This window comes from Octodon degus, unplaced genomic scaffold (genome assembly GCF_000260255.1).
Source record: "Octodon degus isolate 3935 unplaced genomic scaffold, OctDeg1.0 scaffold00017, whole genome shotgun sequence".
Taxonomy (NCBI): domain Eukaryota; kingdom Metazoa; phylum Chordata; class Mammalia; order Rodentia; family Octodontidae; genus Octodon; species Octodon degus.
This window is the reverse complement of record NW_004524593.1, coordinates 23,447,199-23,459,017: the sequence shown is the minus strand read 5'-3', so window position 1 is coordinate 23,459,017 and position 11,819 is coordinate 23,447,199. Positions and strand designations below refer to the sequence as shown.

Sequence of the window (11,819 nt, the reverse complement as noted above, 5' to 3'; positions counted from 1 at the left end):
CAAAATAAAACCTGGGGGCAGAAAGAAGAGAGGGGGGAAGATGTAGTCCAGTCCAAAGGCTTTCGGTTCGAGCTCCAGCACCACAAGGAAGAAAACAGCCTCTCATCTCAGCTAAGGGCAGTGCCAGGACGCTGGCCTGCAGGGCGGGGGACCCTGGAGGCCTTGGTGTTTCCTGGGCTGATGACGGGTGGCCGGAGGGCCCAGCCTCCCAGCTACAGGTGGGGCTCCGTGGGCGTGTGTTTGTCCTGGCTGTGACAGCAGCAGGGCCTGGGGCTGGTGGTGCCTGCCCCACACCCTCTGCCTGCCGCCTTATAGCTCCCTCCAGGGGCGTGCGGCCCAGACAGAGCTCCTTCCTGCCTCTAGCCTGCATGGCGGCCCAGGCAGCGGGCGTGTGTAGGCGGCGGGCGGCTGCTGAGGGGCTGGGCTCCCACCAGAATGCTGTGAAGTACTTGGGCCAGGACTTCGAGGCACTGAAGCAGCAGTGCTTGGACTCCGGGGAGCTGTTTAAGGACCCCGAGTTCCCGGCATGTCCGTCAGCATTGGGCTACAAGGAGCTGGGACCTGGCTCCCCCCAGACTCAAGGCATCATCTGGAAGCGGCCCACGGTGAGGAGCAAGGAGGGCCGTGCAGGGCGGGGCCTGGAGACCTGGGCAGCCCCAGGTGACAGGCTGGGGCACAGGCAGAGGTCGGGTGCCTGCGTGCTGTGGCAGATGCTGTCCAGCCTGTCTTCCCTACGGGCCGGGATCCACCGAGGACTGAGCCACTGCACCTCCGAGGCTGGCTCCTTGCCGGCAGAGTGGTTCGGAGGGCCGAGATCCTCCACAGGACTCCTCAGGACAGGGCTCCGCTCGCGGGCAGCACCCTGGGCTCTAGCACCAGGCCCAGCTTCCTAGAAGATAACTTCTCTGTGGATGGAGGGGGATTTTCCCCAGTTTCCTTTTTCATTAGACTCTGCTGTGAGGCGTGACAACTCCGCTCCCCGCACCAGCTGCTGCTCACCTGCAGGCGCTGGGGTCTCCTGGGCAGCCGGGCTCCGCCTCTTGCACTCTCCGCTCATGCGGGTGGCAGCCCTGAATGTCTAACAAGGCCCCCCTCGCGCTGGGTGCCCTTGGGGCCCCTGCTCTGCACTGTGAGAGGGAAGCAAGCATGATCTCTGCTCTTAGCAGTGGTTGGAAGGCATGGCGAGGAGAGGATAATCCTGTGCACACGGCCCAAATCACCGCTGGACTCGGGCTGCCCTTTCAGTCTTTGTTCGGGGCCTTGTGGCCTCGTCTCCCCTCTGGGAATGACTCCAGCACTGCATCTCCAGGCCTGCCCAGTCCCTTCCCGTGCCCCTGACCCCTCTGAGTCAGCCTGGGCTGCCGGCACCGCCAGGGCTGGGAGCTGCACCTTCCTGAAGTGGTGCTGTTTTGTGGACTGTCTGTCCACCTCTGCCCCACGCCAGGCGAGGTGGCAGGGGGGAATCTGAGGACAGCTGAGGCCTCAGTGCTGGTGGAGGTCGAGAGGCAGGGCAGAGTGTAAAGGGAGGCCAGATGCCCGGGACAGGAGGATGACACGGTAGGGCAGGGCTGCAGGCGAGAGGGACAGGCGGGGAGGCGACAGGTGCTAGCAGGCCTGGCTGGGAGAGAAAGGTCTTCTGTGGCGAGGTCCTCACCTGTGTGCACCCTTCCTGGACACGTTGACGCTCCAACCCTCCATGCACACCCGCTCTCCCCAACCCCTCTTTCTGTCTCACAGTCCGCATGGGCTCCGTGGCTCCAGACTGGGAAGAGCTGACCGTGTGTCTACAGGGTCACTCATGAGAATAAACAGAAAGTTTTAGGTTCCGCAGCTGGTGCAGAGGCTGCCTCAGTCTTACCTGGGTGGCTTGTGGCTCCGAGGGGACCAGGCTGACCCCAAATGCCTCTGTGTTTGCCTTTCTCCTCCAGAGAGGCCTCTCAGGGCCCTGCAAGCTGACTGGGTGTCCAGAAACACGGTGCACCGGGAGTTAAGAGCTGGGTGTGTGTGTGCAAGTGTGAGTGAGTGTGTGTGAGTGTGCCCCCCAGGCAACAACCTTGTCCATCTTGGCTGTGTCCAGTGTGCAGCTCAGAGGCAAAAGCTCACCCACATGGCGGAGGGGCCTTACCCCCTCCGTCTCCGACTCTTCTTGCTAAGGGGTGACCCCACTGCAGCTGCTCCAGTCCTGTCCTGGCCCTTTCTGGCAATGATTTCGTTCCCCTTCTTGGGTCTGAGTCTGGCTGCTCGGGTCCAACGCCCCTGCTCGAGCCAGTGGGGTCATGCAGCACATGCTCTGTTGGAACCAGGCTAACTCACCGAGCATCCTCAAGGTCCGCCGTGCCGAGTGCTGTAGGCTAGGTTCCCTTTGTTATAGGGTGGAGAGTGTCCTGTGATGTACCAGTCAGCTTTTGCTGCTGTGACAAAAATCTTGACACACACAGCTCAGGGGGACATGCTCACCCTGGCTCACACTGCAGAGATCTCAGTCCACCACAGCAGAAGGGTGGGGCAGTGAGGGTGCTCTCTGTGGCAGCCGGGAAGCAGAGGGGAGGGGTGGGACAGGGACAGGACCACATCTGGTCCCTCACAGCCCTACCTGGAGCACCGCTGGAGCTGGGATCCAGCCCTAGACACAGGAGTCCTCAGGCCCTCTTCCAGTTCACACCCCAGCACACTGTGTGCATGCAGCAGGCTGGTGAGACAGACACAGGGATAGGGACACGAACAGAGACAGGGACAGGGACAGGGACAGAGACAGGGACAGGGACAGGGACAGAGACAGGGACAGGGACAGGGACAGGGACAGGGACAGAGACAGGGACAGGGACAGGGACAGGGACAGGGACAGAGACAGGGACAGAGACAGAGACAGAGACAGGGACAGAGACAGAGACAGGGACAGAGACAGAGACAGGGACAGAGACAGAGACAGGGACAGGGACAGGGACAGAGACAGGGACAGGGACAGGGACAGGGACAGGGACAGAGACACTTTTCATTGTTTTAGGTTTATGCTCCTGAGTATTTGGTTATAGTAGTGGATAGCTTACACGCGCATGCACACACATACACACATACACGCGCATGTACCCCCATTGTGCTTTGATGAAATGTTAATGAAGAATTTGAAGTAAAGGGGACTTTTTATTTTTTTTTTTAATGAATTTAGGACAGAGTGTACAAGGTGTACAGGGTCTCACTACAGAGATCAGACTCGTAGTGATTGTCCTGTTTTCAGCCTCCCAAGTGCTGGGATTACAGGCTGCATGCCCAGTTCAGTCACCATCTCATCGTGCCCTGGGGGCAGGGCCAGCATAGCATACCAGGGCTCGAACCCTGGCCGCTGCGCTCTGCCGAAGCAGGCGTTTCAGTCCGCTGAGGGAACTTTTAGTTTTATGCCACCATTTAACCGCTGGATTTTTTTTTCTATGTTCATGTGTTACTTTATCAACAAATTATGAGCCAATGAATATTTTTAATACTTAAAAAGGAAGTGGGGTGTTTCCAGTGATGCCAAGCGCCAACTCTGCGCCTGCGCCCTCCTCCCCCTCTGTCAGCTCCTCACGGCTGCGGCCGAGGCAGGAAAGACTCTCTGCAGCTCTGGCCGTGGCTGCATTGTCAGCGGCTGCTGTGATCGATGTGACCTGAGGCTTCCGTCCCATCTCGCCTGCTTCCTCAGGATTTGCCTGCAGCTGGGTCGACTGAGGGAGGAGCTGTCCTTCTGGCAGATAGGGCTGTCTCCTGTGCAGCAGCCTCAGCCATGGCCTGTGCCTCAGTTTCCCTCCATACACTCGCCCTTTCTTCCCCAGTGTCTTCATAGTGTGAGGATTCCTTGCTGGCCTGAAAGTGCAGAGTTTGCTTCATTCTGCCGTGGCCCCTTCTTTCCCTGCATGTGCTCATGAACAGAATGGGGACTCAGCAGCTCCTCGCTGGGTAAAGGGAAGGAGGAGAAAGCCCCGGGTGCTCATAGTGGTGGGCAGCTACAGGCGTGGGGCTGCCAGGGGGAGGGCGATGGCGTCACAGCCGTGCATGCTGGTCAGGGGCTCCCAGCCACTGCAGGTCATGGCCGCGGAGTCGCAGCATTCTGCCCAGCCCGGGTCCTCCCCAGTGCACCCGGAGGGCACCTGGGTGGGCGGGGCAGCTGTCAGCTCTGCTTTCCCCTACTCTTCACCCTCACTCCACACCAGAGCAACAGCAGCTATCACAGGGACACCTGGGCCAGTCCTGCTCTGTGGAGCCTGCTGTGGCCCCCAGGCAGTGTGCTTGCTGCTCTGGGCTCAGAGTCCTCAGCAGTGGGGTGGGACCCGCACACCACACAGCCCCCTCAGCCTTCTCCGGGTCCAGCTCTGCCAGCTCGGCTCCGGCTGCCCTGGTGTTGCAGCCTGTCCCATTTGCTTTCAGGAGCTGAGTCCCAGCCCGCAGTTCATCGTTGGCGGAGCCTCGCGCACAGACGTCTGCCAGGGCGACCTGGGTGAGTTTGCTGTGTGATCAGGCAGGGCTGAGGAGGAGCTGGACTTGGTGGCTTGCTTGTGAGACTGAGCCCGGCCCATGGGGTCTCCCCCTCCTTTGCCCCTTCCTGCCGGGGACCCGCTGGATTCTTTGCCCAGCAACATCCTCAGGGATGTTCCTCACAGTTGCTTCGGCAGGGCTGGTCACCTGCAGTACAGCCGTCTGTGTGGCTGTGGACTGCCAGGGCGTCCCTCACAGCTGGCAGCGACATGCCTGTCATCCTTCTGGTCACTCTCCCACGGGCCAGGGGCCTTGATTGGCCTCCGTCTGGGGCCTGGGGTGCAGCTCAGGTGCAGTGCATGCCCAGGGTGATGCAAGGCCGGCCCTGCGAGTCAGCCTCCCACACCCCTCTCAGCGCAGCTGAGGGTGGGTGCATCTTTGTTCTGTGAGCTCCAGCCTCAGTGCTCAGAGTCAGCGTCCCTCAACAGCAGGTTAGCTTCTGCTCCCAAGGCTGGCCCAGGCCTCCTGGATGGTCGGCCTTAGACCCAGGGACAGTGCAACCCCGAGATGACAGTGCTGTGCAGGACAGAGCTGGAGATGGAGGCAAAAGAGGCAGAAACACAACCTGATTGGAGTATGTCAGCAGAGACTCCAGCTCCCACACCAGCCCCAGAACCTGCTGTTCTCTGGACTGCTTCCCCTCCTTTCCCTTCTCCAGCCAGAGCACCCTTTTTCCTCAGCCACTGGAAGCTGTCCTGGCTTTCAAAATTGCAGGGAATTTTATTCTAAATGCTGCTAATGCTCTGTCCTCTAGGGAGACCACAGATCCACCTCTGTGGGAGCTTGGAGCTTGTGGAGCACGGCCTGCAGGCCCTGAGAGTGATGCGGGCTCTGTCCCCATCCACAGCTTGCAGCAGCTCTCGCAGGAGTGTCCCACCTCCTTTCCTGTGGGAGCCAAGCCTGTGCAGCCCATCAAGGGCAGCTAGGTGCTCACCCTGGCTTGGCACTGGCTCAGGTACTGGTTTCACTCCTGTGAGACTGCTGTGACTTCAGCCAGGTTCTGGTCCACCTTCTCCTTGATGGACTGGCTGGTCGGCAAGACTGTGGTTTCCAAGGAGTGCTGGTGTGTTGCCATGGAGATTGTGTGCAGGAGGGGAGGTGGCAATGGAGTGTGGGCTCTGGGAGGTGGCCTTGGCCATCAGGCAGAGGAGCGCAGTGGGCTGTGGGGAGGCAGGAGCCCTTGCCTCACTGCTGCCTGCTGAGGGCATGCTGCCCTGTCCAGGGCCAGGCCAGTGGTTGGAGCTGGTGGCCCAGCACTGTGTCCCCTGGGGAGCTCCGAGGACAGAGTTGGCTGGACACAGTGCCCTGAGGACCTGTGACGTCTGCCGATTGCCTTGCCAGCTTCAAAGCCTGGGGCAGGGCAGAGGGGCTGCTCTAGGATGGGTTTTTGAAAGCCTGGTGATTTTTAAGGATGATCTAAGTAATGAAAAAGATGCTGATTTATAGGGTTCTATTTCATTATTTGGAACATACACGGTTCAAATATTAAAACAGAAAGTGTGCAGTGAGCAACGTGCTCCCTCTCGCCTCTCCCCACTGCTCAGGAAGCCCTTCCCTGCCTCGCGAAGCACATCCAAGCAAAGCTCTGCGCTTTCTAGTTCTCCCGTCTCAGCGGAGGGTGGCGCGCCGCGAACACCACTTGGTATTCTGCCGTTGTTCACTGTTATTTTCCAAGAAATCACCCAAAGGCCTTCCCATCTGGGGTCTCTGGAGCCACCAGGCCCTGCACGCCACAGACTGAGTCACGGGCACAGCTGCCTTTGCGGAGGCCCTGGGTCCTTGTGTGAGGCTGCTGGCCCCTCAGGAGGTGCAGTGTCCTGCCTTCTGCGGTCCCTGCTGAGCCTTGGGGCCCCCACCTGGTTTTGTAGCCACACAGAGCCCAGAAGCCAGCTTTCCTTGGAGACAAAATAAACTGGGGAGGCTGAGTGCTGGTGATTCTACTACAGCAGGGCAATTTTGGGGAGCTCAGAGCCTTGGGGGGGCCCTGTGGTTTGCCTCCACCCAAGCAATGACACCAGATAGCTCTGATGCAATGGCCCTGCCGGCATCGGCCTCCTGGCCTGCGGAGGAGAGTTCTGCCCCCAGGGTGCTGTCTATGTTCCCAGGGCTGGATCACTACCCAGAGGTGGCCACAGACCCCTCCGAAGGCGCCACTCCAGGTGGGCTGCGGGATTCCCTCCTGCAACTGAGCTGCAAGGGGTCGTCTGAGGCCAACACCTCCATCAAGGGTGCCTGCAAGGCCCCTGCAGTAGAGGGAGCATCGAGCACCCAGCCAGCCGTCAGGCTGGAGCATGGAGCAGTTCAGGGGAGAGCTAAGATGGTGTGGCCCTCGGGATGAGGCCTGGGTCACTGGCTAGGAGGCGGTGGAGGTGGCCGGAGCAGGCACAGCTGTGGCCTTTCGCAGAGCCCCTGACCTGCAGTGCATCTCAGCACCCCAGGGACAGAGGCAGCGTCTGCCGAACCTGGGGCTTCAGAAAGGACAGATGGAGCCAAATGCCACTTCTGGGCCCGGCGTGCTCCCCTCTCTGGTGCGACCTCCCGCCCTCCTCATCAGCTCCTGTTGCCTCCCTCATGTTCTCCTTGCTATTCCTAGTGGCTGCCAAGACACCAGCCAGCCCCACAGCTCTCTCTGCCCGTGGTCACCTCAGGAGGTCCCCTGGGAGCCTAGGCCCCGAGCTGCTTCCTGGGGCCCCCACTTGCCCCTCCTACTTCCTTTCCTGCCTCAAGACCACTTTGTGCCCTCCCTGGGCCCAAGGGTGGCTGTGTGGCCGGGGGCTGTCCCCAGTCTCTGGCCAGCTGCTGCTCACCATGGCTGGTACCCTACCAAGCCGCACCCCAGCTGCCGCCCTGTGGGGAGGCAGAGGGGCCCCGCCCCGCCGTGCCTGCAGGGTGACAGGACTCAATGCCGCCTTCCCTGGCCAGGTGGAAGTGCTGTGCTGTGCGTCCTGCTGAGCCACCCCTCACCCCCTGGCCCCTGGCCCTGCTTGCTTTCTGGCATTGACCCCGCCCTGCTGTGCCATTATTGTGTTTGTCACCAAGGTGTGCCCCATGATATCCGGGACTCTCTCTTTCCTGGTTGTACCCTCAGGGCCAGCGGCCTCCTTGGCGCTGTGTGGATGTGTGCTAAATACCCGTGGAGAGGCACACGGAGAGCTCAGTGGATTCCACAGCTGCTTCAGAGAAGCCAGAAATCTAGAATTTGACATGAAGCCGCCGATTTCAAACATTTGAGCCTCACACAAGGGTCTGGGGTGTGTAGGCCTATGGTTGCCCCCACCCCGCTGTCATTTCATTGCTCCTGCCCTCCTGTCTTCCCCCAGAGGGTGTGGCCAAGCCCCTCGGGCACCCCGAGTCTTGCTGTATCTCCTCCTCTCATGCCTGTGCCGGGACCCCCCTGCTGCAGAGCCTGGCCTTGTCCCCGGGCCCTGGCTGAGTCCACAGCACCCTCCCTGAGGGGTGAGGTTGACCCTGTCCCCATCACCTGTGTCCAACGTGTGCTGCGCCTTGAGGCCCTGTGTCCACTGGGAAGCCTCCAGGTCCCTGGCCTTGCTGTGCACTCTGTGGTCGCCTCTGGGGCACTGTCGGCTCAGCGCCCACGGCACAGCGCTGGGCCTCGGCTGGAGCTCACTGGGGCTCAGCGTCACCGTCGTGCCTTCTCTCCCTCTGCCTGGCTCCGGGGCTTGGCCTTGTTCTGTCCCAAGGGTGCGGGAGCCAGCCCTGCCAGCGCGGGCCACTTGCCCTGCAGGCGGTGCTGAGCTCACAGAGCCCGGCTCCCTTTGCTTACTGATTTCCCTTCTGGTAAGTCAATTTGGTCCTGTGATCCACTAAGAGGAAACTCCCTCCAAATGGCACTGAAGTTCCGACTCAAGTCTAGGGCCAGGGAAGCGGGCGAGAGTCCCAGGGCAGCTTCTGGCTCTCTAGTGCAATTTCTTCTCCACAGCAGAAACCGGGCAAGGCTCGGCCTACAGGGCTTTGTGTGCGACACAGAGAAATTAAAACACACGGATCCTTCAGTGGTGAGCATTTTTTCCTTTTCTTTTTGTATTTTTAGGGAAGGGTCTGCAGGGTGTTCAGGGTCTCACTATTAGCTGGGATTACAGGTGCGCACCACCACACCCAGTCTCAATTGCCATCTCAGCACGCCCCGGGGCGGGGCCAGCATGGCAGGCCTGGGATCGAACCCCCGGCCCCTGCACCTTCTTTTGGTGCTTTGATTTACTGAGCTATTTTGCCAGCCTAAGCTTTGCCTTCTGTCTCTCCTTTTCTCTCCACTGTTCACTCAGAGGGCAAAGCAAGATGCTCTCTGATTCCGAGATGGCCCTCAGCCTTCCCTGCTCCGTCCTCTTTTCTTGAGCCCATTGACTCTGGGGCACCCTGCAGCTCCCAATAGCTGGGGACCCCTGGCCCAGGGCCGTCCTTGGGCAGCTGCAATGTGTTATTTCCCCAGCTCGGGCAGCCTCAGGCAGGGGGATGGCTTTCCTGGGTCACCATGGGAACCGGGAGCAGCACCACGCTTGGCCAGCATGTGGGGGTGGCAGGTAGCAGGACTGGCTGTCTGCTGGGCTTATTGTGCATAGCACAGCTGGAAAGGGCTACTTGGAGGACATGAGCAGTACAGCTACTACGAGCCCTTGCCTGGGAAAGTGCTGGTGGGGCTTGGTGTTGGTCTTCCCGCTGGTGTTGGCAGTCCGCCCTGATGACGCTGTCCTGCGCCACTCCCCCCCACCCCCGAGAATGTGGTGGAGGCTCCCAGTGTTTGTGGACACCTGTAATGCGCAGCACTGGTGGCTCTGGTGGCTCAGATCTGGTGGTGGCTGCAGGTGGGGAGGGAAGATGCTCCAAGAGGGAGGGAGCTGGGTCTCCTCTGGGCTGCAACCAGAAAAACTTGCCTGGTGCTGTCGCTCTCCAAAGCACCTGCCCTGCATGTTCCTTCCACATGCCAGGCAGAGGTGGGGACAGAGAGCCCTCCCCTGGCCTGGCCTGGAGCCCCTATGGCCGGCTCTCCCACCTGGAAGAGCTCGCCCTGGGGCACTGGCCGGGAGGGGCAGGGCTGGACAGATGGCACCCAGCAGAGGGCAGGGGGGTTGGTGGCTGGATGGCTGGATCACATTCCTCAGGCAGTGGCAGCCACAGGAGGCCCCCCCAGGGTGGAGAAGGGGCTTTCCACAAGACACCCCCGTCACCGAGGACGGTGGCCTCAGGAGGGCCTGCAAGTGAGAGGGAGCCTGAGTTTCTGGACAGTTTGTTGGAAAGGTCTGATGAGTATGTTTCTTTGAAAGATGACACCAGAACTATTTTCCTACCTTTCACCATACTTACAATACACACATGCTTACATGCACACTTTCTGTGTGCTGCGCTAGAGCACGGGTCCTCCCTGCACATGAGCACGGATGCGTCCCAGCGCGCAAGGTGGCAGCCTCCCCTTGAGGACTGTGCAGCAGCCCTCGGTTTCTTTCACCCAAAAGCCCCTGGGTGCCCAGAACTCCCTCTTCCAAGAACCAGTCTGATTCTATCTTCTCCAAGCGCCACTGTCAGCCAGCCCAGCTCTGAAGTTGAGTAGAGCAGTGGGTCCCAGCATCCCTTCCACCGGCTTCACAACGCCCTAAAATCAGGTGCCACTGTGCCATCCACTCGCATCAGCTGCTAGCCTTTGCAGACCAGGCACTACGCACAGCAGAGGGCCAGGGTCAAGGGGCAGCAGGTTGGGGGTCTCTGCCCCCAAGACGGTTCCTGTTTTGGGGTCCTCCAGAGAGGACGAATGCTATGTCCTCAGGGCTGGGCATGAAAAGGAAGAAACCCGGCTCTTCCTCCGCAAACAGTACAGCTACGCATGTGCGGGGCTCCTGGTGCCCCCTCTGTCGCCCTGGGGGTCAAGTTCCAGGTGTCTGACCAGGAGGGGATGCAACAGGCACACCGTCTGTGCAGCGGCTGGCAGGGTGGCGGGGGCCGGCGTCCCGGGTGGCGGGCGAGGAGGACATCTGACAATGACCTTTGTGCTTTCCTGTCCTGGTCATTTTACTCCCTTCTGTTGCCTCCTGACCACAGCTCTGGAGGGTGGCTGTCAGGAAGAGAAAGCCTTTCCCAGCCAGGCCTGGGCCAGGAGGCAGGGGCGGTTGGGTTGAGGGACGGAGCGTGGGAGCTGTCTGTGATAAAAGCAAAAGCACACAGGGTAGGGGCGAGGAGCAGGGCTCAGTGTGCCCCCTGACCTGAGGACCCAGATCCTGGTGCTGTGGACGCAGGGGGCGTTTGGGCCAGCAGAGCCCCTCGTAAGCCTGACTCCCGGGGATGCCGGCAGCCTGACTCTCACCATCACTTGCGTTTTCCCCCTTTTCTTTTTGTGCAGTACTAAGATTGAACTCCAGATCTTCACACTGAGCTACATGCCCTTTTATGAGGCAGGTTCTGGCTAAGTTGCCAAATGGCCCGAGCTGGCCTCCCGGCATGTGCCACCACACCCAGCTGGCGTAGGGTTCCTGTAGGCACAGATGCCGGGGCCTATTGGCTGACTCACCTGTGAGGCTCGGTGTCTGGATTAATTGCGTGTCAGTCCTGATAGCTAATTGTGAGGAAGTTTGCTGAGGGCGTTTTAGGTGGCTGGCACTGAGCACAGCACTTTACCCGCCTTATCTTGCGTTTATCTTCACAACAACCCTGGAAATAGCAGCTACTGACGCTATCGAGACAGAATGGGTGCTATTCTGGGAGGCAGGTCAGTGGGCGGGCAGAACCTGGCATGGCTGGGGGGCAGGAGCCCGCCCTGGTGTCCCATGCTGATGAGGGGCTGCACGACTTCTGTACTCCCCTGGGCTGGAGGCAATGAGCACATCCTCTGGGGCCTCGTAGTGGCCCTGGGAGGTGATAGGACTGCTCAGCTCCTGCTTGGCATGCTGTGCATGCTAGCTGGGTGGGGGTCCGGAGGGAGTGGTCAGCAAAGCTAGGACGTGCCCCCTGCCTTCACTGGTGGATGAACCCCAATCCTACCCTGGCAGGGTTTGTTTTGGGGGGCAGGAGGAGGTGCAGAGCAGGTCTGTGGGCCCCAGTGGGCCGTAGTGCAGGGAGAAGCTGCCACCAAGACAGGCAGGAAGCACGGCGGACCAGGGCTCGGTGCTCCTCCTCCTGTGGCAGGAGGAGTGCGGCAAGTGCAGCACCAGGAGCCGCCGCTCACTTTGATCACCCAGTGCTACGGGCTGCACTCTTGGATGCCCCAGAGGCCTTGTCCTCGTGTCCCAGGTGAGCGGCTTCCTTCCTGAGCGCGGTGCTGGGAGACACGCTTGCCCCGCTGTCCATCACTGGGCAGAGCCCCGCAGCGC

General features: G+C 60.5%; 1 protein-coding gene across 1 annotated transcript in view; it reads left to right on the top strand.

The window, feature by feature from the left end:
• Nucleotides 1–359: 359 nt before the first annotated feature.
• Capn8 (calpain 8) overlaps nucleotides 360–11,819 on the top strand; it is a 34,224-nt gene continuing 22,764 nt past the window's right edge. Inside the window, exons 1-2 of the mRNA XM_004626952.2 lie at nucleotides 360–605; nucleotides 4,399–4,468. Of these exons, the coding sequence (XP_004627009.1) occupies nucleotides 369–605; nucleotides 4,399–4,468 (307 nt within the window). The 5' untranslated portion in view covers nucleotides 360–368. The remainder of the gene's footprint in view (nucleotides 606–4,398; nucleotides 4,469–11,819) is intronic.